Source organism: Oncorhynchus nerka, linkage group LG19 (assembly GCF_034236695.1).
Source record: "Oncorhynchus nerka isolate Pitt River linkage group LG19, Oner_Uvic_2.0, whole genome shotgun sequence".
Lineage (NCBI taxonomy): Eukaryota > Metazoa > Chordata > Actinopteri > Salmoniformes > Salmonidae > Oncorhynchus > Oncorhynchus nerka.
In genome coordinates this window covers 39,351,978-39,376,547 of record NC_088414.1, presented here as the reverse complement: position 1 = coordinate 39,376,547, position 24,570 = coordinate 39,351,978, and the positions used below count along the sequence as shown (strand labels likewise).

At 42.3% G+C, this 24,570-nt stretch overlaps 1 protein-coding gene across 1 annotated transcript; it reads left to right on the top strand.

The window, feature by feature from the left end:
• The first annotated feature begins 2,496 nt into the window (after positions 1-2,496).
• On the top strand, positions 2,497-24,458 carry LOC115116984 (olfactory receptor 1E16-like). The gene is made up of 6 exons (XM_065004582.1): positions 2,497-2,643; positions 20,515-20,567; positions 21,631-21,852; positions 22,025-22,141; positions 22,270-22,467; positions 24,200-24,458. Exons 1-6 carry the CDS (start codon positions 2,497-2,499, stop codon positions 24,456-24,458), a joined length of 996 nt encoding a protein of 331 aa, XP_064860654.1.
• Positions 24,459-24,570: the final 112 nt, after the last annotated feature.

The window sequence follows — 24,570 nt, the reverse complement described above, 5'->3', positions numbered from 1 at the left end:
AAGACAAGATAGGGAACAGAGAGGGGGAAAAGAAAATCTGAACAGTTAGTCCTCTGGGTTTTGCCTGCTACATAAATTCTGTTATTATCACAGACATGATTCAAACAGTTTTAGAAACTTCAGAGTGTTTTCTATCCAGATATATGAATAATATGCATATCTTATATTCTTGGCATGAGTAGCAGGAAGTTGGAATTGGGCATGCTATTTATCCAAAAGTGAAAATTCTGCCCCCTAGCTTTAAGAGGTTTTAACCTCCGGTGTCCCTATGCCAGGACGGTTGTTGCGAACATGCTCTAATGTGACTAGAATGACGTTGTAAGTAACAGCCCACTTTCCAGGACATAGACATGTCTGATATGGGCATAAAGCATTCATTCTTGTTAATCTGCACTGTCCAATTTACAGTAGCTATTCCAGTGCAAAAAGACCAAAAAAGACCATGCTATTGTTTGAGGAGAGTGCACAGCAACAAATACGTTTATCACGGCAGCTGGTTTGATACATTCACCTCTGAAAGAAAATAATGTACTTACATTCAATAATCTTGCTCTGATTTGTCATCCTGAGTGTCCCAGAGATAAAATGTAGCACAGTTATGTTTTATACATTTATAATCAAATGTAGGAACTGGGATCTACAGTCTGAAACTTTGCACACACACTACTTCTATCTGTTGGCCAAAATCTAAATTGTGCCTAAACTCCTTTGTAACTTCATGGCCTTTTCTCTTGCCTTACAAAGATGATGGATCAAAAAATATATAGGAAATGCATGTTTTTTTGTTTGTATTATCTTTTACCAGATCTAATGTTTTACATTCTCCTACATTAATTTCACATTTCCACAAACTTCAAAGATTTTCCTTTCAAATGGTATAAAGAATATGCATATCCTTGCTTCAGGTCCTGAGCTACAGGCAGTTAGATTGGGGTATGTCATTTAGGGAAAAAAGGGTCCGACCTTTTAACATATGTGAGGGTGAATCCAGGACACCAGCTCCAATGATCACTCAAACCACTGTTCCAATAAGGCATATCTCTAGGGCATGTGGTTATTAGGCCAATATATTTAGGTCCTGTCCAGAAGAATCCCTAACCCCTCCTCACTAAGCACTCTGAAACAACTTGATAGGTGGATGCAATAGGGTGAACGCATATTGAAGTAAATCCCAGCTTTCAAGAATTTAAGTTTTCTGCCAATATCAGATATGTCTTTGTCCTGGGAAATTCTGGTGTTACTTACAACCTCATGCTAATCGCATTAGCCTACGTTAGCACAACCGCTCCGCAGGGGACAAACCAATCCAGAAGAAGTTTGGAATGCAGTGAAGTAGAAGTAAAAGTAGTTAAAAATATAAATAATAAAGTAAACTACAAATATCCTCAAAAACGACTTAGGGAGCTGTAACGATCGTCGTTGGAATGAGGTGAGGACCAAAGCGCAGCGTGGTACATGTTCATCATTATATTTATTAAACCGAGAACACTAAACAAAATAACAAAGGAGAAACTAAACGAAACAGTTCTGAAAGGTGACATACATATAAGAGAAAATAATCACCCACAACTCAAAGGTGAAAACCAGGCTACCTAAGTATGATTCTCAATCAGGGACAACGATTGACAGCTCCCTCTGATTGAGAACCATACCAGGCCAAACACAGAAATCCCAAATCATAGAAAAAAGAACATAGACAACCTACCCAACTCACACCCTGACCATACTAAAACAAAGACATAACAAAATAACTATGGTCAGAACGTGACAGGAGCACCGTAAAGTTAAGTACACCACTGTCATAAAGTCAATTCATTAGCTCAACTGGATGTCTGCTAAATTATTCAAATTTCTACAATTACCAAAACATAAAACATATAACTCTGATGGGATCTGAATGGTCAACTCTCTTCTCTTTCACTCTCATTTCTCCTCTCTTTCTCTCTACTTTCTCCTATTTCTCTTTCCTCATCTTTCTATCAGCTCCCTCATCTCTCTTCTCAGAGCCAGCACCACAATTTGGTCTTCAGTCCAACACACATCACCAGACTACTGAAGAGAGACAGTTGGATCCAGTCTGTGGTAAGACGAGGTAAGATTTAGTTTCTGCAGTATGTAGTTGTACCATGTTAGACATTACAGTATGAGGGTTCAACAGGTAAGAGTTATTCTAATGGAGGGAACGTGAAACCAATATCAGCTTTCCAGTGCTATTCCTTGGATTATTCATTAGAATTGTTTAACTGTGTCTGAGGTAAAAGTCAAATGGATTCTATTTTGTACTTTGTTGTCAGTTAAATTAATTGTATTCTTCGTTTTTTAAATATAATTACATAAAAAATAGACAATTGAACTTGGATATTTGCCCTTGTATTGATGATGTTTCACTCATTGCAATGTCTCAACAGGTGAATTAAAAAACAGTAATATATTTATTTGATATTTCCACAGATTATTACGAGCCAGGAGGAATCACTGATAACACCACCAGTCAGGATGAGTTACCTGACCTCTGACCCTAACCAGACAGAGAACATTGACACCATTATCCGACCCCCTTACTTCTTCATCAGTGGTTTCATCGACATACCCCACATGAAGTACTATTACGTCTTCCTCTGCTTCGTATACATCATCTCTCTGGTTAGTCCATAGCTCTGGTCTACGCTGTTACAAACTAGCTCTGGTCCAGGCTGTTGCTAAATAGCTGTGGTCCAGGCTGTTACTAAATAGCTCTGTTAGTCTGTTACTAACTAGCTCCAGTCCAGGGTGTTACGTACGGCCAGGGTCAGCTAGTTGAGCCTGTAAGTAAACATTTCATTGTAAGGTCTACACATGTTGTATTCAAGGAATGTGACAAATTAACTTTGATTTGATTTGATCCACTTTATTTACTAAAGTTTTCACTTTCCATTTGAAAGCACACATTAGAGAGTAATAGGATACGGCATGTGTCAAAATTGATTGATTGCTGACCTTATGACCTGATGACATGTACTGAATATGTGCCCCCGCCCCCCCCCCTGTTCGTGTGGTCATGTGTTAGAGGGTGTTTGAACTTTTGGGGCCCATGCCCCCTCCACCCCCAGTTTTATCTCCCTTATGGTTGTTATCTATGAAGCAGGAATGTCTGGGGCTATAGATAGCGCTGGGGCCTCAGCATTATAAATGTCCAGAACAAGGCTTGCGAAACCCAGAACCGTAAACCCTATTTTTTAAACATGGATTTTGCGATCAGTGGCAAAGCTGTGATGACTGTAGCCTCGGAGGCAGGACCGCGTCTGAAACATCGAGAAAGGGCAAAGTATACAGCCGCAATATACGATGCACCAAAAAAGCGGTTTTTAAACGTGTATAGAACCCAGATACCGCCCGCAACGGCGCTGAAAGATGAAGTGTTGATGTCTAACGGACAGCATTGGGGGCATCTGTTTGATTACTTGGCCTGTAGCGTGAAACTCGTTAGCCGAAGGAGAAGAATATACCGACCAGAAATTAGGCGTGACTTATGATGTTGAAGACTGGACGGTTTTTCGACAGGTTTTGTGTCCCGAACTGAGCCGTATCACCAAGGGTTACAGCTTGTTCACAGGCTACGAGACCCGTTGGGAAGGTACCCCGGACACCTCAGGAAGAGTATTTCACAGAGTTAAATTACAACGTATAAATGGACGGCCTTGCGGGTGCGTGGAATTTTACGTCAGCACCGTGAAATCCGAAACCAAAACATCAGGGCTGGCGGTTCGGACGGGATTTCCGGCTTCGAATGCTTATACCCCTTAAAAGCTGGCCTTTAATGGAATTGCAAATGTTGGAGCTGTTGGACGCTCTGTTTGTACAGAGCCAAAAGCGCCAGAGCATTGTACGGATAAAAAGTGCATAATATACGAATCCTGAGGATTACGACTCAAAGCAACCCCAAGAAGATACAACGTCAGGAGAGGCAGCCCCAAAGAAAGCGAGGTAAGCTGTGTTGTTAACCCGCCCAGATACCCCGAGGGTTGGTTCAAGAATAAAAAGGCTGGTTCTTAAAACCTACAGTTCTTAACCTACGCATTGACCATGGATATTCCTAACGCATACCCGAACTCCGAAACGGCCTGGGCTCCCGACACTAAGGATTGTATGCCTCGCAGCCCTCCATTCTACTCCCCCCTGGCAAGACCCTCGACACCCCCTACCTGTACACAACCTGAGGACGTGTTTGATGGGGTGGTCAGTACTATTTTTGTTGACACAATCAAGGCCTCAGTAGCCGCGCTTTTAGACGTGGTGATTGGAGAATATATACGAGAAAAATGCATCGGTTGTGAGATTAATCACCCCAGCCAGCGAAGGCACCCCTGCCTATACGATCCCCCAAGATACTACTTCTTCAACAATTTTGAGGCACTGGTGAAAAGACTTTGGTCCCGCCGGTTTATACCATATAGGCGCTGGTCAGAGCCCTGGAGGCTATGGGCCTTGTGCCGTCTATCCCCAGAGTTTACGGGGTAACCGAAGCATTCCTACACGAGCTAAAGGAGGCAATTCACATACACCAGAAACTCAAAGAAATCCGACACACCCTGGTGGAGGATAACAAATACAGGGAGGCTGTGGTGTCGGATGTGTTGGCTTTCTGGCTCAATAAACCCCAAGAGCCCGAGTGACATTTTTGTTATTTAGATGTAGAGCAATGGGTAACTATATGTATACGATGCTAGATAGAATAAATACATTTTTTCTTTTGAGAGAACTTACAAGTGTTATGCATCAAATTATTGAAAATAAAGTGAACAATGTCTCGTTCTACAAAACCCCCAATTCCGGGGCTAATGTAGAGCGTGTTTTGAAAATGGACCAAATCATGACTCATGTACGCCATGCTGGCGAGGTTCTACAATGGACACAAATGGTAACCCGGCTTGGTGGTGATTCTGAAGAACTAGAAACAACCTTGTCTAAGATTTTACTTTATTTGTTTGAAACACCCTTTAATTGTACCATGTATCATATTTGTTGTTTATATACATTTATAGCGGATGTGTCTGTTGTAAAAATTCAGCGAAACAAACCTGTTAATCTAACCCAAATATACAAGGTTTTACATGATTCGATCATAGAAAGGGGGCATGTATCCTGCAACGAATTAGGGATTGTCTGTATACGTAATACCTAATGTTTTCATGAAAATAAAAATCCCAAAAATGAAAATGAAATGTTGTTTTTATTTGAAAGTGGCTCATTAACATTATTGTACCTCAGAGAGGCAAGAAGGATGGCAGAGCAGATTTTGAAAAACATTTATTATAATCCCTCTAACCCGGGGTCTTATGGTGGTAAGGAGCGTTTACAGCGCGCTTTAGCCGAAGAAACAGGTCACTGGTTAAGCGATGCTAAAGTCACTGAGTGGCTATCCGAACAAGATGCGCACACTCTACATAAACCCGTGAGAAAACATTTTCCTAGAAATAGAGTTTTCTACACACCCATTGTCCCAATTTCAGGCGGATCTATGTGACATGCAGGCCCTTGCAGATAAAAATGAAGGAAACCGCTACATGCTAACGGTCATAGATATTTTCTCTAAAATAGCTTTTGTCCGGGTCTTAAAGAATAAGAGCGGCGCTGAGGTGACCAGGGCATTTGCCTCTATCTTGAAGGAAGGAGGCGCCCCCAAGAAAGTGCAGACCGATGGCGGAAAATAATTTTTTAATAAGACCTTTCAGAAACTAATGAAAAAGCACAATATAGTACATTTTGCTACAGGATCGGATTTGAAAGCTTCTGTGGTTGAACGCTTTAACAGGACTCTGAAGGAGAGGATGTGGCGCTATTTTACAGCGCACAACACGCATAGATATATCGATATAGTTCAAGATTTAGTAATTGCGTATAACAATAGTTATCATAAAAGTATAAGGATGAAACCCTCCGAAGTCTCTTCGGAAAACTCTTTTCAAGTCTTTAAAAATCTGTATGGTTTGCTCCCTCTTCGCCGTAAGAAAAAAATACATTTAAATTTATTGTGGGGACTTGGTTCGTATATCCAAGTTGAGGGTGTTTTCGATAAAAAATATGTGCAAGGATACAGTGATGAGCTTTTCACGGTTACAGAATGTCTGCCGCGCATACCCCCGGTCTACATATTAAAAGATTATGACGGGGAACTTATAACGGGATCTTTTTATGAGCAGGAATTACAGAAGGTAACGGTTGGTAAAGACAAGGTGTTTCACGTAGATGAGATTCTAGATCAAAAGAGAGAGAAAGGTCAAAAATGGGTGCTGGTCCGCTGGAAAAACTGGCCGCTAAAATTCAACAGCTGGGTATTAGAGAAGGATGTAGTGGAGGCATCAGGGGTTAATTTAAACCCCCATGCATGATAAAATACATCCTCATTCGGGTGTACACCGGAGGGCATAATGGAACACAGCGGCTTCTACCTGACTCTCCCCAGTAATGCGTCCGCACACATATATCGTAATAATCAGAGTTCTAATTATACAACCAATTTTCCAAAGCCTATAGAGTTATCAGAGGCCTGGGAAGTAGGGCTCAGCGAGATTACATACCCCCATAGCTGGTATTATATCAAAGATAAGGACCGGGAATTTTATTTCAAAAAGTTAACGGAACCTGCTAAATTTATTAAGGTTAAAAAAAGGGTTCTATAGAACCGTCGAAAGGCTCGTCTCCGAGTTGAATGAACGGCTATCGCAGAACAGTATGGAAATATTCCTGATGTACAACCCTATACATAAAAGGGTACAAATCTCAGGAGATGCTTCCGGGGGATAAAGACCAGTGGTAATTTAGCCTACATGTTAGGGATGGGGCCCAATACATGGACGTATGTGAGAGATAAATTATTCCCATTCCCCGCGGATATACATGCAGGATTTTACAACATATTTGTGTATACCGACATCATATCATATCAAAGGGTCGGAGACAGCTGTGTGCCACTCCTGAGAACGGTTCATATAGATGGAAAGGATGGGGACATCGTCACTGTCACCTACGACAAGCCACACTACGTACCTGTAAGCAAGAAATATATTGAAAACATTCTTGTTGAGCTTAAAACGGATCAGAACGAAAACATTGAATTTACTTATGGTAAAACGATTGTAAACTCCACTTTAGACCCACCAAAACCTCTCTACATATATAATATTAGTATTATATATTTTATATACATAATACATCTAAATTAAAATTATGGAACACCGACATCTCGACCCTAACCGGTATGTCACATACTATGTGGATCAAGTGGGTAATGGCTTACCAGGATATTATGGATCGCCCACCATGTATGGTTCGGGGATCGGAGGGATATTCGTAATCTCTTTAGGATGGTTTTACCGTTTATGAAGAGAGGCTTCAGCATAGCCAAACCGCATTTAAAATCAGCAGCAAAAATATAGTAAGTGAGGTTGTCGCCAATGCGATAACCAGAAGGGCGTCACCAGATGTCGAGAGTCAAGAAGGCTCGGGGTTGATGATGTTGTCTCGAAGACCGAAAAAGAGACCGCCCGGTATAAGGCGAAGACTTGAGCCTAAAAAACGGAGGTTAACGGTTAAAAGAAACTCAGTTAGTCAAAGACGGGGTAAAGTGAGGAGGTCTGGACCAAAAACGGTAAAAAGAATACTCGGAAGTATTTTCTAAAAGAACAAGCACCATGGCTCTTTTACACCGCATGTCCTCTGAAGCTATAAAAACAGAGCTCGATCTTTTCACGGCCCCCTTAACCCAACATTCAGTAGAGGTCCAGTTATGTGGAGATAGCCCCACTCTCTGCCATTACAGACAACGGCCCCATAGAGTTTTTCATACCAGGCCACGGTGACAACTATCTGGACCTCAACAACACCTTGGTGCATTTGCGTCTAAAAGTAACCAAAAGAGATGGTACTGATATTGCAAACGATGCCAAAGTGAGTCTCATTAATTACCCAGTGGCCACCATCTTCTCCCAAGTGGATGTGACTTTGGGGGAACGGCTAATCAGTCAAAGCAGTGCCACATACCCCTACCGTGCCATCATGGAATGCTTACTCAACTACTCTGAAGACACTCTCAAGACCCAATTCAGCGCAGGGCTTTTTAGCAAGGATTCTGCAGGAGGCTCTATGGAATCGACAGACCCATCCACAGGTGCAAATAAAGGCCTGGCCGCCCGGGCTCTCTACTGTGCAGAATCTTGAGAGTTTCATCTGCTAGGCCCTATACACTCTGACATTTTCTTTCAAGAACGTTTACTCTTAAATGCGGTTGATTTAAGACTAAAATTAACCAGGGCCAAGGATGAGTTTTGCCTAATGTCTGCAACGGATGGGGACTAGAGCTTAAAAGTGTTGGGGGCCACGCTTTTTATTAAAAAAGTATCGGTATCTCCGGCAGTTCGTCTGGGTCACTCACAGGCTTTGCTGAAAGGAAATGCCCTTTACCCTCTCCAAAGAATTACCATGAAAACCTTTAGCATACCTGTGGGCAGCAGAATCTGCAGTCAAGAAAACCTATTTCTAGGCCCTTTACCGCGATACGTAGTTATAGGTTTGGTTGATCACGCCTCCAATACGGGCAGCTTAAATAAAAAAAACTTTAATTTTCAACACTTCAATGCAGAGTATGTCGCTCTGTGTCAGGACGGACGTCAGGTCCCTGCTAAGGCTTTCCAACCGCAATTTAATAACAACATATCTGTGCGAGAATTTTACAATCTATTCCTGGCTACCGGGAGGCATCTAAAAGATCTCTCTTTACCTATTGACAGAAATGATTTTGCCGAGGGTTACACAATGTATGCTTTCAATTTATCCCCAGATGATGACACCTCAGGAAATCTTTCTGTGGTGTCCCAAGGTAACCTCAGGCTGGAAATGCGTTTCCGTACACCTTTAGCCTGTACGGTTAGCATGATTGTTTATGCCTGCTCTGATTCAATCTTGGAGGTGAATAGCCGAAGACAGGTTTTAGTAGATTATTATTAAGGATCGTTGAGCAAAAGACATGAATACCCAAGAGTTGGAAGGGCTGATGAGCCGACTGATTGGAAAACAATTTTGCGGAGTGTTGGCTTGTGATGAATTACCTATGGAGAAATGGAAGGTGCGACCTGCAATGTTTATTGTCAATACCCATCCTAAAAACATGCCGGGTGAACATTGGTTAGCTGTGACCTTAGAAGAGGAAGGAGGAAGAAAAATCTCAACTTTTTTGATTCCTATGGTTTCCCACCCGGTTTTTCACATTTCCCCAAATCTATTAAAGAATTTCTGACCAAAAATGGCTCAAAGATATACTACAATATCAAACAGGTGCAAGATACCCTTTCAACAACATGCGGTCAACACTGTGTATTCTACCTATGCCAAAGAGCCCGGGGAGTTTCTTTTGAAGATGTTATGTCTCTTTATAAGGATGATTTAAGAAGTAATGATAAAGTTGTAGCTTGTTTTGTTAGAAAATATCAAAAGTGTTCAAATGTGTATCCTCTAAGAACGTGTAATCAAGGCGTATGCTCACGCCAAATGTTTCAAGAATGCCACAAATGTTAAATTGCTTATTTTTCAAATAAAATGTATTGAATTTAATCATAGTCATTCAAAAGTCATTCAAAAGGCTAACCACCCAGAGAGATCGGGATTAGGGAAAGGTCCAGAGGCTTTCAGGGGGGTAAATGGGTTACCGTCATTCATTTCATAAGGATGCGAGGGTTTTGGGGCATCTTTAGGGGTGCTGTATCTCGGTGACGGTTTGTGTTTTAAAGAGTGAATCTGTTGCCGAATCTTATAGTTGGGTACACCCGAGAGGGGTATGTTGAGGATGGCCAGGGCCTTAAGAAACTGAAGCCACCCTGGAGGTCTTCGGTCATCAGCCACCTTGTGGGCAGATGTGGTACTTTTAAGCAAGTCAAGTATATGTGAACCCTTGACAACAGCCCCCTGAAGGATAAACTCTCCTTTGTCATTCCAAGTAGCTGCCCCATTTGAGTCTTTTAGCTTGTTCATAATGTAGCTAACATTTTTCCTGTTACGTGCCGGAACATGGGTTAACAAGTCATGCATAACTTTATCTTCAACAGGCATTTGATCTTCAGATGGTAGCTCGCAGGTACAGGCCTTACAGGGGCGTGGCTCTCGCGAGGCTCGTCATCTTTTAAAGGGTCCTGTAGGGAAATAGTTAAATGGCCTGTCTCTCTCTCCCCTTGTTTCACCAAGGACAAATACCTTTGCAAGAGGTTTGTGTATTTTTGGACCTTATCATAGGGGTTCAATCCTTTTTGATTCAAAATATCCTTCATGGCCGTATCCAAATCATTTTCCACTGTTTGTCTGATATTTTCGGGGCCCCTGCATTTGTTTTTAAGTCTATCCAACTCTTGTTGTGGCACCAGATACATTTTATTGGCCATCACCCTATGTGTTCAACCACCACGTCGGGCTGCAATAAGGCTGGTGATGAAGGGCACGGCTATACTTAGTAAAGGTAGAATAAAACCGCCAGACTGTTGTATGCTATGTCGTTTCCTTTGAAGACTGACCCTTTTATTGGCAAAGAGCTTGATCGAGGTCTTTTGTCTCTTTAATTTTTTCAATTGTGTCAGGGTGAGTGGAATGCGTCCTTTGAGAAGATTCAAAGCAATCTCACATAGGGATAATATGAGATCTGAAGAACAGTGACCCAAGATGGCCTTCCGTTCATTAGATGTAGCCCCAACTAGGCTTCTTAAGAGGGGCAAGTTTCTTTTTAAACGCAGAGACATAGCGGCTACTTTTTTTTAGGAATGTACGCAGCCGGCCACTCCCACGGGAACAGACCGGTTCGTAGCCTCAGGTGTTCTGGAGTATTTGCTTTTAAATCCACGATTAAATAAGAAAATGGCGCTTGGGTTGCGTCCTCGTAGCTCTCCATAAAGTAGGATTTCCTTCCCGGGTACATCTGCTGAGCTAGAGTGTTAATTTGTAGTTTGTCTCTAGGATTTTTGAACAAAACCATGTAATTGGCGTTCAAATTGATGGTGCGGCTATTTTTACCTTGGTGAAACACATTCTGCACCAAGTAAAGCACGGACAGGTTTCTATGATGAGTATATTGGGTAAACGCTCGGGCAATTTCGGGATGTTCGCTACCTGCAAATAGCATATCGTCCAAAACCAACAGATTGTTTTTATGAGGAGGTAAAAGTTCATCATCAGACAGGGTATTCCTTCAACAAACTTGATTTTTATTGTCTTCAACAATTCATCATACAGAGGTTGATAACATGAATAACACCACACAACATTATCAGGCTTTTGAGATAACACATGTTCAGAATTCTCTAAAATACTTTTTACAAAACAAGTTTTACCACTATTCGAAGGCCCTGCGATTAAGGCCGAAAATGGTAGTTGCAACCGGGGGTCAAAACCTTCTACAGCAGTCATTATATCTTAAGCTTTAAGACCCCTGTAGCTTGTAGCATAAGTCAGTAGCCATAGGGCAATGTAGTCCCGTCAGGCAAAAGCACTCTCTTGTCATAGACAACCCTGAATCTTTTAATGAGTGGGGCATTCCTCAGATGGAAGCCCTTTTTATCCCTAACAATCTTTTTGTAGGAGCTCAAAATCTCCAAGTCACTATTCCTGTCATTTAGGAACCCCTCAACCAAGCGTGTGATTGATTCCAAGTTTACACGCTGGGCATTTTCATAGTTTTGAGTCACTCCTTTGGCTTTCAATACCACGTGATTCTTTAGCGTTCTAAAAGCATAGCTTTTGGGCCCACAGGATGACCATTCTGTGATATGGTCACCCTCTGCGAGTTCGCTCGTTAAGCCACCCAGATAGTTGCTGAGTGGGGGCTCCAATCCCTGGTTTGCTTACATAGACCACAGAGTCTGTGTCGTGGTAAAGTACCCGCCTCTGAAGCTGCTCCATGAGCTTGTACAGTTCAAGTCGGCCATAGGCCGTGGTAAATGCTGCAAGAAACACATTTACATTACCCGGGGGTAGAACCCACTTCTTGTTACGTCGCCATTGCACCAAGGCAATGTCTTGACTCAAGAATGAAAAATGTGAAATTTCGTATTGGTCCGAAAAATGAATTCCAAAAATTATTCAGGGTCTTTAATAATCGACGTTGTCAACATATTACACCTCTGCGCTAATTTGCCCCAAAGCGAATTTAGGTACAATTTCGACACATTTCGTTTGGTTTTGTTGACCTCTATTCTGTCAGGGTCAAGAAGGAAGCCTTCTCTTGAATGTACCTGTCTTTACTTTCTTGATCTGTGACCGATGCAGGATAGCCTGAAGCCATTTGCTTACATCTCAAGAAGGTCTTGATGTACTCTTTAAAAAGAGTGTCTGATTTCTTTGGAAAGTTCCATACTTCAAAGATTTTGGCCACACGATACCCCATCTCTAAAGCCTTAGAGAATTCAGCTGTGACACATACGCCTGTCAGTGCTCTTTCTTGATCGGTGTGATCACATGGGGTTTGTTGTATGTTTTCACTGCAGGTGCGACAAAGGGGAAAGAAAAGTTTTCCTTGAGGGCCCCTGTAAGGCAACACAGGTATAAACAAACCCCTTGGAGGGTAGACTGTTGCTTTGATCAGACCAAAATAGTTTTGAGGTAAGTCAAAATCACGATGAATAATTTCAGGATGACCTATAGGATAGCATGAGGAACTCATTACATGCGGATAAAGGGATGTAAAATCCACATAGCCTATTGTCTCGTCGAGTTGCGCTACATACCTCAATGTCAAAGCATTGGTACGGCCGCCATACAAGGCCTGTCTTGGCTCCAGAGGTTCTGGGATGTCAAAGCTGGAAAGGAATGCTTGAACATGAGGATCAGACTTTTTGAGGGCTGTCCATTCGTGCTCCCACAAAACAACCACTTTTAGACCGTAAGTAGCCTGTAACGAATCAACTTTGTCTTGAAACTCTTGGTACATTTCCCCAAAAGTCTTTTGGGTTAGGACACATATGTTCTGGGGCACAAAGCAAGATTTGCAACCATGGAAGAAACAACCGTTGTACTCATACACGGTCTCAACCCCGTCAATCTTGGTGTAGCCATCTACATGGTAAGAGCCAAACGCCTTCTCCCCTCGATTCAAAGCATGTTGAATAAAAATGTCTTTATCCTGGGCCATATACTCTAGCCATTGAATGGACCCACTAGAGTAGGCCTTGAACTGGCGTCGGTAGTTGTCAGGCGAGGGGATCGCTATAGAGGATGTCGGCATATAGTGTGTACGGTATGTTTTCATGCATGCCGATGCAATCGTTGTACAACTCCAAGGGTCAATACCTGCATCTTTGATTACCTCTTCTCTGAATCTGAGGCATCTTCACGAAGTATAACCACATCATTGTCACAGTATGATTCCATCTCTTTATGGAAATCAAAGGTGCCATGTCTTACTGTCTCATACCAAGTCATGAATCTCTCTCGCTCTTTGGGAGACATTTGATCACACCCATACATTTCTGGGCTGGGATATGATCCTATATAGTGTAGATTCTCCTCAGATGTGAAGAAGTGGGGAACCAGCCTTTCACAGAGTTTTCAAAACCCAAGGCCTCTGGCATTTGAGCCAATCTCATGGGTAAGAAGCTTAAACTGTCAATGTATCTCTGGTTGAAGGCGGGATCTACAAAACACAGGATTTTACTCCCTTGCGCTAGGACCCTCGGCGCTATGCCTTGCTTTATCAAGGGGTTCAGAAGAAGGTACGAGTCGTAGGCTCTAGCATTGTGCGCTATGAACGTAAAGTTTCGGTACTGTGGTTTTCTAAAATGTTTTAGAAAGAGTAGTGCACAATTGGATCCTTCTGCAGACCACTTTTCCCCCGTGAATGTCATGGTAGATACAAAAATAGGCAAATGATCCCCCGATTGTTGATTTGTCTCAAAATCATAGAACACATATTTCTCTGAAGGTTCATCTTCAGCCAAGGGCTGAATATAACACTCGTGTGGCACTTGGGCATTTCTTGTTAATGGCACAAATGCTTACAGATTTACAGGCCTTAGGGTGCCATGTTTCAATTTTGTGTTTATCGTAACAGTAGGTCGAACGACATGTGCGATGGCAATCCTCACATGGTGTCAAGTTTAGGGTCTGCATAGGGCACTCGGCATCCTGACATACAGAACAGTTATAACGGCACGAGTGTAGCCGGTATGGCAGGATCTACACACATAGGTTGCCCCTAGGAACGCCGTGACGTTTGTAACGGCATAGTAATGTTCGTTTTGCACATAAAAGTACAGAATCTGGGGGTGCGGTTGGGGGGTGTTTTGGAACTTCAAGAGAGCTGCATTAGCTCTACTGTGGTACAAAACCACAATCTTGATATTCAGAAGGTTTTCAAATTTGACAATGTCTGAGAATGCCACGCCTTCATGGAGCCCGAGACCCACCGCCGTTTGGATCTCTCTAGCCTTTTGCAATGCCGTCAGATCAGTACATCCGGGGTTAAGTAAATGCGCTAGGCCTATTGCAAAACATAGCTTATTATCGGGATTGTGAACGTTTATGAGGTAGGCCCTTTTATTGCTTATGATTTCTGACTGCATTAGGCTATCAAGCTTCCTTCTCCGCCCACCGCCCCCCTGTGGTTGACATATTATTTGCACTACAAGCTCTAGGGTTCGATCGGCTATGATGGCTAAATTTGACTGAACAAGGCGTTCTACCAGCGCTGTAAATTTTTCAAGATCTGCTTCGCCATTGGGTAAAAGAAGAGATACTGAATTATGCAGGCTATCTCCACATATTTCCAACTGTAAGACATCACGAGGTTCGCCATAATCTCTTGCTGTTTCTAACAGGTCATTCAGAGTGTCCATTATCATCATGTAAAATACAGCATAGTCAAGATTCTGATTCACACATAGGAAATTGAAAAACTGTCGAATCTCTGTATTGTTGAATTTATTCCTGTACACAACCCTGACACGTCTATCATGAACATCTGCAGCCAGATTTATTAGATAATTGTCCAATTCCCCAAAAACATCTTGTGGCGTTTCAGACTCTACGGACCTAGGCGTTACGGGGTGTCTATCGCTGTCGGGGTTGTCGGGGCCGAAATTGTCTGACTCGCGTTCATACGATTAATTAAGGTTATGAGGGCTTCGGGAATCTGGGATAACATGTTTTCCTCAACTCAACTGGTTCATACGATTAATCATTTCTAAGAGTTCGGCTGGAATCTGTGTTAATATGCTTTCATCTAACGTTCCTGAATCGTTCATACGTCTTATAACTTCTAGGAGTTCGTCTGGAATCTGGGATAAGAGGCTTTCAACTGTCTCCCCGTGTTGCGTTAGTTCTGCCATTTTTGGATAATTAAGAGTGTTCGTTTTTTTTCTTTCTGTAATGGTTGGTGTTACATGTATGATTTTAGCGTCTGTATTTGCGTTTTTTAATGGGGTTGCTGTTTAACCTCTTCAGTCGACCCTCTACTTTTTTGAACATTCTGTTAAAAATCGCGCAACATTTCAGCGCCCTGCTACTCATGCCAGGAATATAGTATATGCATTTGCTTAGTCTGTGTGGATAGAAAACACTCAGACGTTTAAAAAACTGGTTAAATCACTGCTGTGGCTTTACCAGAAAGGCATTTACATCGAAAAGCACAGGAAAAACTGATCACTGAAAATGGGGAAAATATATCCATGCGCTACTTGAACCCATTGATAAACGTGAACCACAATTAATTGACTGAGGTTGCAGTACCTACAGCTTCCACAGGGTGTCTAGAGTCTTGTCATTTCCCTTCGAGTTTTTTCTTGGTCAAACACATACAGGACACCGTATCTAATCCGGTCTAGGACCGGATATTTTCGTTGAGTTTCTAGCCGGACATTTTTCCAGACGGACAGCTAATAATCTTTACATCGCCTCCTGATGAATTTTATCGCTTATTAACGTTTACTAATACCTAAAGTTGCATTACAAACGTATTTCGAAGTGTTTTGTGAAAGTTTATCGTCGACTTTTTGAATTAAAAAAAATGATGTTACGTTTTGAAACAATGTTTTTTTCGTTTATCACACAGTCTACATATAACGATATCTAGGCTTTATATGGACCGATTTAATCGAAATAAAGACCCAAATAGTGTTTATGGGACATCTAGGAGTGCCAACAAAGAAGATGGTGAAAGGTAATGAATGTTTTCTATTTTATTGTGCGGTTTGTGTAACGCCGAAATGCTAATTATTTTGTTTACGTCCCCTGTGGGTCTTTTGGGGTGTTGCATGCTATCAGATAATAGCTTCTCATGCTTTCGCCGAAAAGCATTTAAAAAATCTGACTGGTTGCCTGGATTCACAACAAGTGTAGCTTTAATTCGATACCCTGCATGTGTATTTTAATGAACTTTTGAGTTTTAACTAATACTATTAGCATTTAGCGTAGCGCATTTGCATTTCCAGAGCTCTAGTTGGGACGCAAGCGTCCCGGGTAGAAGCAACAGGTTAACATGCGTGGAATTGTTCTATGCCAGAATAACATATCGTCTCTGTACTGTCTCTCAATTAAATCCCCCAGTCGTTTGTATAGCAAAACATTCCTCGATTTCAAAGCCCTGGAAAATAATGTGAAAAACCTTTCTTGTTCGGCTGCAGGTATTGAGGCCGTAGAATTGACTGGGTCTATAAGGTTGGCCGCATCACAGAATAGCTGGTCATCAACATCTGACATGTCATTAAAAACAGGTCTCTTGGGTGTTTCATTCGGAATGCTCGGGGCGCCGGAATCCCCCAGCTCTAGATTTATGTGGTCGTCTGTGCCGTTTTTCGCCGGTGCGGAGTCTGAATGAAAATAATACATACATAATTACGTTATTAGATATAAAAATATATATGTTAGCTACATACAAATGTCAAATACCTTTCCGTTATAATAATATATATTAACAGTACATAGTTAAAATACCTCGGCTTTTTTGGCGCTTGTTGTGACGAATCGCCGAAACCGGGGGGTGTGTGACTTTTTCCCTCTAGCGTTCCAGATTCTGCTGGGTCTGTCTCCGGGCAGTCTGAAAAAACATTATTTGTCCTTGTTTTAACATAGGCTATCAACAGATCTATAACTAATAAAAAGGCTGATAACTAATAACAAAACTGTATAATGGTCCCATACCTTGTCCCTGGAGCGCCGGCTCGTGAAGCAGCAAGTTCCCGGCCCAACAGTAGTTTTCGGGTGGGCTTGATTCTGAGCAGTGTACTTGGGCCACAGTTGATCGTTGCCTGTTGGGGTCTGGAATATGTCGGGAGGGGGTCGATGTTCCCTGGATTCGCGGTGAGTTTGAAAAAGCGCTCGTACAGAACGGTAGAATTGCATCAAAGTCCTGCGTGTCAGCTGTCCATAACGCATCCTTTATCATAAAGGGCTGTATGTCGGCTGTAAATACATAAAATAGTTTAAAAAAATAGTACAACCTATTTTTAAAATGTTTATATATAAATATTTCTTGGGTATGTGTTTAATTATAAGGACTTACAACGAAAAAAGGCCGTTGGTGATTGTCTGCCAGACTTTTGCTCCTGCGAACCCCCATCATGTTCCAGATCAGGTAAATCGCGTAAAAGCTGCGTAAATGTCGGGGATCCTAGATTCCATTAGACAATGTTAACAGTTATACGCTATATCTACACTTTATTTTTTATTTTTTTAACCTATATTGGGCTTTTGGCCTGAAATACCCAAATAACTAGGGTTTAATATTCCAATAATATTCAAACAAATCTTAAAATATGTTTTTTTCATTTACTCACCTCCAGAAATATCCATTATGCGAGATTCCCTTATTCCGAATATTATTATTATTATTTTAATCTGTCCTTGCAGCTCAATATTCGGGCCTTTATGTTTGCGCTAAAGCAATGCTGACAACGTTAAAAAATAGTTCTGTCCCTAACTATCTAAAAGTTCGGAATGAGTTTTTTTGAGAGATGTATGCTACACCCCAACCCATGTATGTCTGGTTTAGAGAACACAGGCTGTGAATTCAAACAACAGGAGGGGATGTCGTGACATTCTGTCTGCAAACGGGGTGTGTGGGGGCCGCAGATTAGAGATATCTATGTTTAACCCCCGCTGTTCGGCTGATATCTCGACATGCCTTATGCATGATAGTGCACACCTTGGTTTCAAACGGTTCTCTACAGATAAGAGTTCTGGGACCCCCAACCTTAGGATTTATGTTACACACACAACCAACCAACACACACACACACACACACACACACACACACACACACACACACACACACACACACACACACACACACACACACACACACACACACGCCTGTTGCTCCGCCTCAAGACCCCTCCCCACACACACACAAACACTCTGATTCTATTTTACTTCGCGACAGAGCTGGAAGACGTTGTTAAATAGGTTTTTCCCATAGTTAAAGGGTGAGATACCGTTTTTAAACATTCCTTTTATTGAATTCCAAAATATTTCGTACAACCTTTAAGACATTTTTGAATTAAGTAACCCATTTGAATAATATTTAAACATGCAGCACACGTGTTTTATGTAAAAATAAAAAAAACCTTGGATGCAGGTCTTTGTACATTATTACAAACTTTAATAAAACGTAATGTTCATAACATACCCAATGTAGGAATAGACTATAAAATAATACATGTTTTTTTTTCAGATCTTACAGTTGTCTGCGCCAGACCCTAGCTTGAGAGAACAGAGCGCTACCCCTTAGTTAAATGGGGGGGTATACATTTTCAAAAATTAACACCTACATTTTAACTCTGTGAAATACTCTTCCTGAGGTGTCCGGGGTACCTTCCCAACGGGTCTCGTAGCCTGTGAACAAGCTGTAACCCTTGGTGATACGGCTCAGTTCGGGACACAAAACCTGTCGAAAAACTGTCCAGTCTTCAACATCATAAGTCACGCCTAATTTCTGGTCGGTATATTCTTCTCCTTCGGCTAACGTATAGAGTTTCACGCTACAGGCCAAGTAATCAAACAGATGCCCCCAATGCTGTCCGTTAGACATCAACACTTCATCTTTCAGCGCCGTTGCGGGCGGTATCTGGGTTCTATACACGTTTAAAAAACGCTTTTTTGGTGCATCGTATATTGCGGCTGTATACTTTGCTTTTACTTTATATTTTTAACAGAATGTTCAAAAAAGTAGAGGGTCGACTTAAGAGGTTAACACACGTTATAATTCAACATTTATTTTAACTATTTCTTACAGATATATGGGGTCCTGTTAGCCCTGAACATTATCCGTTTCCAATTCCCCATCACAAAGTCTTTTCCGCGCTCCGTCGAAGCTCTGTCCACTTTCCTGCCAGGGAAAGATCCGCCTTCGAACTTGTTGTTGTTCCGGGGTATGTCTCAACGATAACCTATGTTGTTCCGGGGTATGTCTCAACGATAACCTAGGCCATCGCCGTAATTGTTCACGATTTTCGAAAAGACTGTCCAGCTTATTCATCAGGGTTTGGAAAATGTGGTAATCGCGCCATTTAAAACTGAACATTATTTGAAAAAAATTTACATCCTTGCATGCTTTGGAGGATACATATGGACTGACCGTTTTCGTAGCATTTGACCTGTCAAATTGTTCACATGCTAAAATTGTCACTCTGGAGTCCGGGGTATACCCCATGGACGTGACTCTCAGAGCCATTAGATCCTGACGTCCACAGACTTGTTCTTCCAACGCATATCCTGGCAGCCTTGAAGCACTCAGGGCACGTTCCATTTGACACAAAGCTAGCCTTATTTTAAGCCATTCTCGCATCCTTAGCGCTGGAGAAAAAGGCTCGGGTTCTGCACGATAAAAGGGTTGGGACACGCTGTCTGTGAATATCTTAACCGTAGATTCCTCCGGGTTGAATCTGTACGAAATATGGCCCTCGCTTGTACACAGAAATCCGTTAAAACATTCGGGAGCCTCTACCAAAATATCCTCCAAGCTTTTGGCGTTGGGTTCGTGACATGAGCTACAGAGCACTCAGAGAATTCCCCTTGTAGACATATTTTTAGATGCTTAATATTCAGGTCTTAAAAAATGGCTTGTTCTGGACATTTATAATGCTGAGGCCCCAGCGCTATCTATAGCCCCAGACATTCCTGCTTCATAGATAACAACCATAAGGGAGATAAAACTGGGGGGTGGAGGGGGGCATGGGCCCCAAAAGTTCAAACACATGACCACACGAACAGGGGGGGCGGGGCGGGGGCACATATTCTGTACATGTCATCAGGTCATAAGGTCAGCAATCAATCAATTTTGACACATGCCGTATCCTATTACTCTCTCACATTTTGTTTTACATAAGAAAACCTGATATGGTGCATTAACATTTCAGCTGGGGGTCACCCATAGTCAACAGGTGAAAAATGAAAAGTGAAAAATGAATTTACCTCTATTTACATTGTGGTTCATGTTTTCTCCTGTCTGCGTGTGTGTGTGTGTGTGTGTGTGTGTGTGTGTGTGTGTGTGTGTGTGTGTGTGTGTCTAGGTGGGCAACAGCTTCGTCATGATGGTTATCTACATGGACAACAGTCTCCACAGGTAATCAGTCCTCTTTTATCTCAGTGGTAATAATACAGCAGAATTCTACCTTTATTGGACTGTATTTTTGCAGTTCCAGAACCCAACCAGATGAACCACAACACACACAACACAAGCTGAAGCAGCACAGGGGTTCTGGCTGCTAGTTCACTCCTTTTAGATTCCCCCCATCAGCTCGGGATTTCAACTGTATCCCTGGTTACCGGCCTGCCTCTCAATAAGGCATCTGAATGAAAACCACCATTAGGTTCAGCTGGATGGTCTGTAGTTGATTCTGAATGAAAACCACCATTAGGTTCAGCTGGATGGTCTGTAGTTGATTCTGAATGAAAACCACCATTAGGTTCAGCTGGATGGTCTGTAGTTGATTCTGAATGAAAACCACCATTAGGTTCAGCTGGATGGTCTATAGTTGATTCTGAATAAAAAACACCATTAGATCAGCCGGATGGTCTGTAGTTGATTCTGAATAAAAACCACCATTCGTTTCAGCTGGATGGTCTGTAGTTGATTCTGAATGAAAACCACCATTAGGTTCAGCTGGATGGTCTATAGTTGATTCTGAATGAAAACCACCATTAGATCAGCCGGATGGTCTATAGTTGATTCTGAATGAAAACCACCATTAGGTTCAGCTGGATGGTCTATAGTTGATTCTGAATGAAAACCACCATTAGGTTCAGCTGGATGGTCTGTAGTTGATTCTGAATGAAAACCACCATTAGGTTCAGCTGGATGGTCTGTAGTTGATTCTGAATGAAAACCACCATTAGATCAGCTGGATGGTCTGTAGTTGATTCTGAATGAAAACCACCATTAGATCAGCTGGATGGTCTGTAGTTGATTCTGAATGAAAACCACCATTAGATCAGCTGGATGGTCTATAGTTGATAACTTACACATTACAGATGACAGTGTAAAGATGTTTAGGATCTGCACTTTTTGTCTACTTCTTTACTGATTGATTGTATTTACCTTCTCTGTAATTGTCTATGTCCTGTGTCTAGTGCACATACAAACATTTCCCCATGGAGATAATCAAGTCAGGATCTTACCCTTACAGCCCCAAGTGCATTGCTGTGTTCAACCTGGCCTTCACAGACGTGTGTGGGAGCACTGCCATGGTCCCCAAGCTACTGGATACATTCCTGTTCAGCAGACAGCTCATCTCCTACAACCAGTGCCTCGCTAGCCTCTTCTTCATCTTCCTCTTCCTCAACATGCAGTCCTTCAACCTCATCATCCTCTCTTATGACAGACTGGTGGCCATCTGCTACCCACTCAGGTCTCAGATAATACATCAAATCTAATAATTCAAAAAATACAATTTAAAAGGCCTTCATAATTGCCCCTTGTGTGATAATAATGTTTCTGCTTTCACTGACAATTCAACCTGATATATGGATACACTGCATCTAAAATCCCTGATAACAGCTTCTTTCCACTGTCCATATTAGGTACCATATGATGGTGACTCACAGGTCCATGTTCCAGCTGATGGGTGCTGCCTGGGCGTTTGCTGTGTTCCTGGTGTTTCTGGCTGTGTTCTTCATCACCCGACTCACCTTCTGCCGGTAGGTGGCTGAGGAGGTGAACCTGTTGCAGAAAGGTTCCCGGTTTGAATCCCGGGCCAGGTGCTGTAAAAATAAATGATCAGTTGATTACTGTAACATGTGGACAATGAAGATGTATTGTATTGTAGGTCTCTGGTGATCAACAGCTACTTCTGTGACCACGGTCCCCTGTTCCGTCTGGCGGCCCCCTGTTCTGATGTGGTCCCTAACATAGTAATATCTTATCTCAACCCCTGTTTAATGCTCTATTTCCCCATGGTCTTCATCATATCATCATACATCTGTATCACACACGCCCTGGTCACCATCACACTGCCCCAGGACAGGTGAGAAGTCATACTGATCAGAGTCAGAGATTTAACCACATATAAATATAAATATATAGCTCTTGTTCTGCTGCCTCAGACCTACACCTTATGACCAAAAGTATGTGGACACACATACTGCTCGTCAGACATCTCATTCCAAAATCATGGCCATTAATTTGGAGTTGGTCCCCCCATTGCTGTTATAACACTCTCCACTCTTATGTGAAGGCTTTCCGCTAGATGTTGGAACATTGCTGCGGGGACTTGCTTCCATTCAGCCACAAGAGCATTAGTGAGGTCGGGGGCTGATGTGGGGCGATTAGACCCGGCTTGCAGTCGGTGTTCCATTTCATCCCAAAGTTGTTTGATGGGTTTGAGGTCAGTGCTCTGTGCATTGTCATGCTGAAACAGAAAAGGGCCTTCCTGTCACATAGTTGGAAGCACAGAATCGATTAGAATGTCATTGAATGCTGTAGCGTTAAGATGTCCCTTTACTGGATCTAAGGGGCCTAGCCCGAACCATTAAAAAACAGCTCCAGGCCACTATTCCTCCTTCACCAAACTTTACAGTTGGCACTATGCATTGGGGCAGGTAGCGTTCTCCTGGCATCTGCCAAACCCAGATTCATCCGTCGGACTGCCGGTTTCCATTGTTCCAATGAGTCCAATGGCGGAAAGCTTTACACCACTCTAGCTGACGCGTGGCATTGCGCATGGTGATCTTTGGCTTGTGTGCGGATACTCCATTGTATTGAAATCCATTTCATGAAGCTCCTGACAGACAGTTATTGCACTGACGTTGCTTCCAGAGGCAGTTTGAAACTAGGTAGCTGTGTTGCAACTGAGGACAGACAATTTTTACGCTCTACATGCTTCAGCATTCCTCGGTCCCATTCTGTGACATTGTGTGGCCTACCACTTCGCGGCTGAGTCATTGTTGCTCCTAGTGTCACGTCCTGACCTTAGATATCTCTGTTTTTCTGTATATGTTGGTTAGGTCAGGGTGTGACTAGGGTGGGTACTCTAGTTTTTGTATGTCTAGGGGTTTTTGTATGTCTATTTTGGCCTGATATGGTTCCCAATCAAAGACAGCTGTTAATCGTTGTCTCTGATTGGGGATCATATTTAGGTAGCCATTTTCCTAATTTGTGTTGTGGGATCTTGACTATGTTTAGTTGCCTGTCTGCACTAAGTTGTATAGCTTCACGTGTCGTTTGTTGGTTTTGTTAAGTGTTTCATTCATTCATTCATTACTACCCTGGGCCTTGGTCTCACTCATACGACGATCGTGACACCTAGACGTTTCCACTTCACATTAACAGCACTTACAGTTCATCTGGGTGGCTCAAGCAGGTCAGACATGTGATGAACTGACTTGTTGGAGAATTGGCATCCTATGGCAGTACTATGTTGGAAGTCACTGATCTCCTCAGTAAGGCCATGCTACTGCTGCCACTGCATGTTAATGGAGATCGCATGGCTGTGTGCTCCATTTTATACACCTGTCAGCAACGGGTGAGGCTGAAATAGCTGAATCCACTCATTTGAATGGGTGTCCACATTCGTTTGTATAGACTGTACAGTGTGTGTATGTTAGAGTGATGGACTTGTTATGGTGAGAAAGGCTGGTAAATATGGAGAATGCAATTGAACTGGATAGGTTATGACTCACTGTACTGACACTTCTCCTTCTCTCTCTCTCCCTCTCTCCATCTGTCATTCTCTCTCCCTCTCTCTCTCCCTCTCTCAGAGTCAGAGGCTTGAAGACGTGTACCTCACACCTGATACTCGTAGCCATATTATACCTGCCTATTAATATCACCTACCTCCTTCACCCAATCATACCAACCAACGCCCGGATATTCAACCTCTCCCTGACTTTGCTGCTGCCGCCCATGCTCAACCCCATCATATATGTTCTGAAGACAGAGGAGTTTAAGGAATCGGCCAAGAAGCTGCTTCGTAAAAGAAGAGCACAGAGAGCTGTAGTGCCGATCCAATCAACATGAAGTATTTATTTATATCTCTATTTGACTTGTTTTTGATTGAAATGCTGTGTAAGATATACTGTATCTGCCATAGTGAATAGTTGTTTCAATTAAATGTAAAATTGTTTTTCTT

Coding starts and splice junctions, on each gene's coding strand:
- LOC115116984 (XM_065004582.1), top strand. CDS start 2,497: ATGAGTTACCTGACCTCTGACCCTAACCAGACAGAGAACATTGACACC. Junction 2,644..20,514: donor TCGTATACATCATCTCTCTG/GTTAGTCCATAG, acceptor GTGTGTGTCTAG/GTGGGCAACAGCTTCGTCAT. Junction 20,568..21,630: donor ATGGACAACAGTCTCCACAG/GTAATCAGTCCT, acceptor TTACCCTTACAG/CCCCAAGTGCATTGCTGTGT.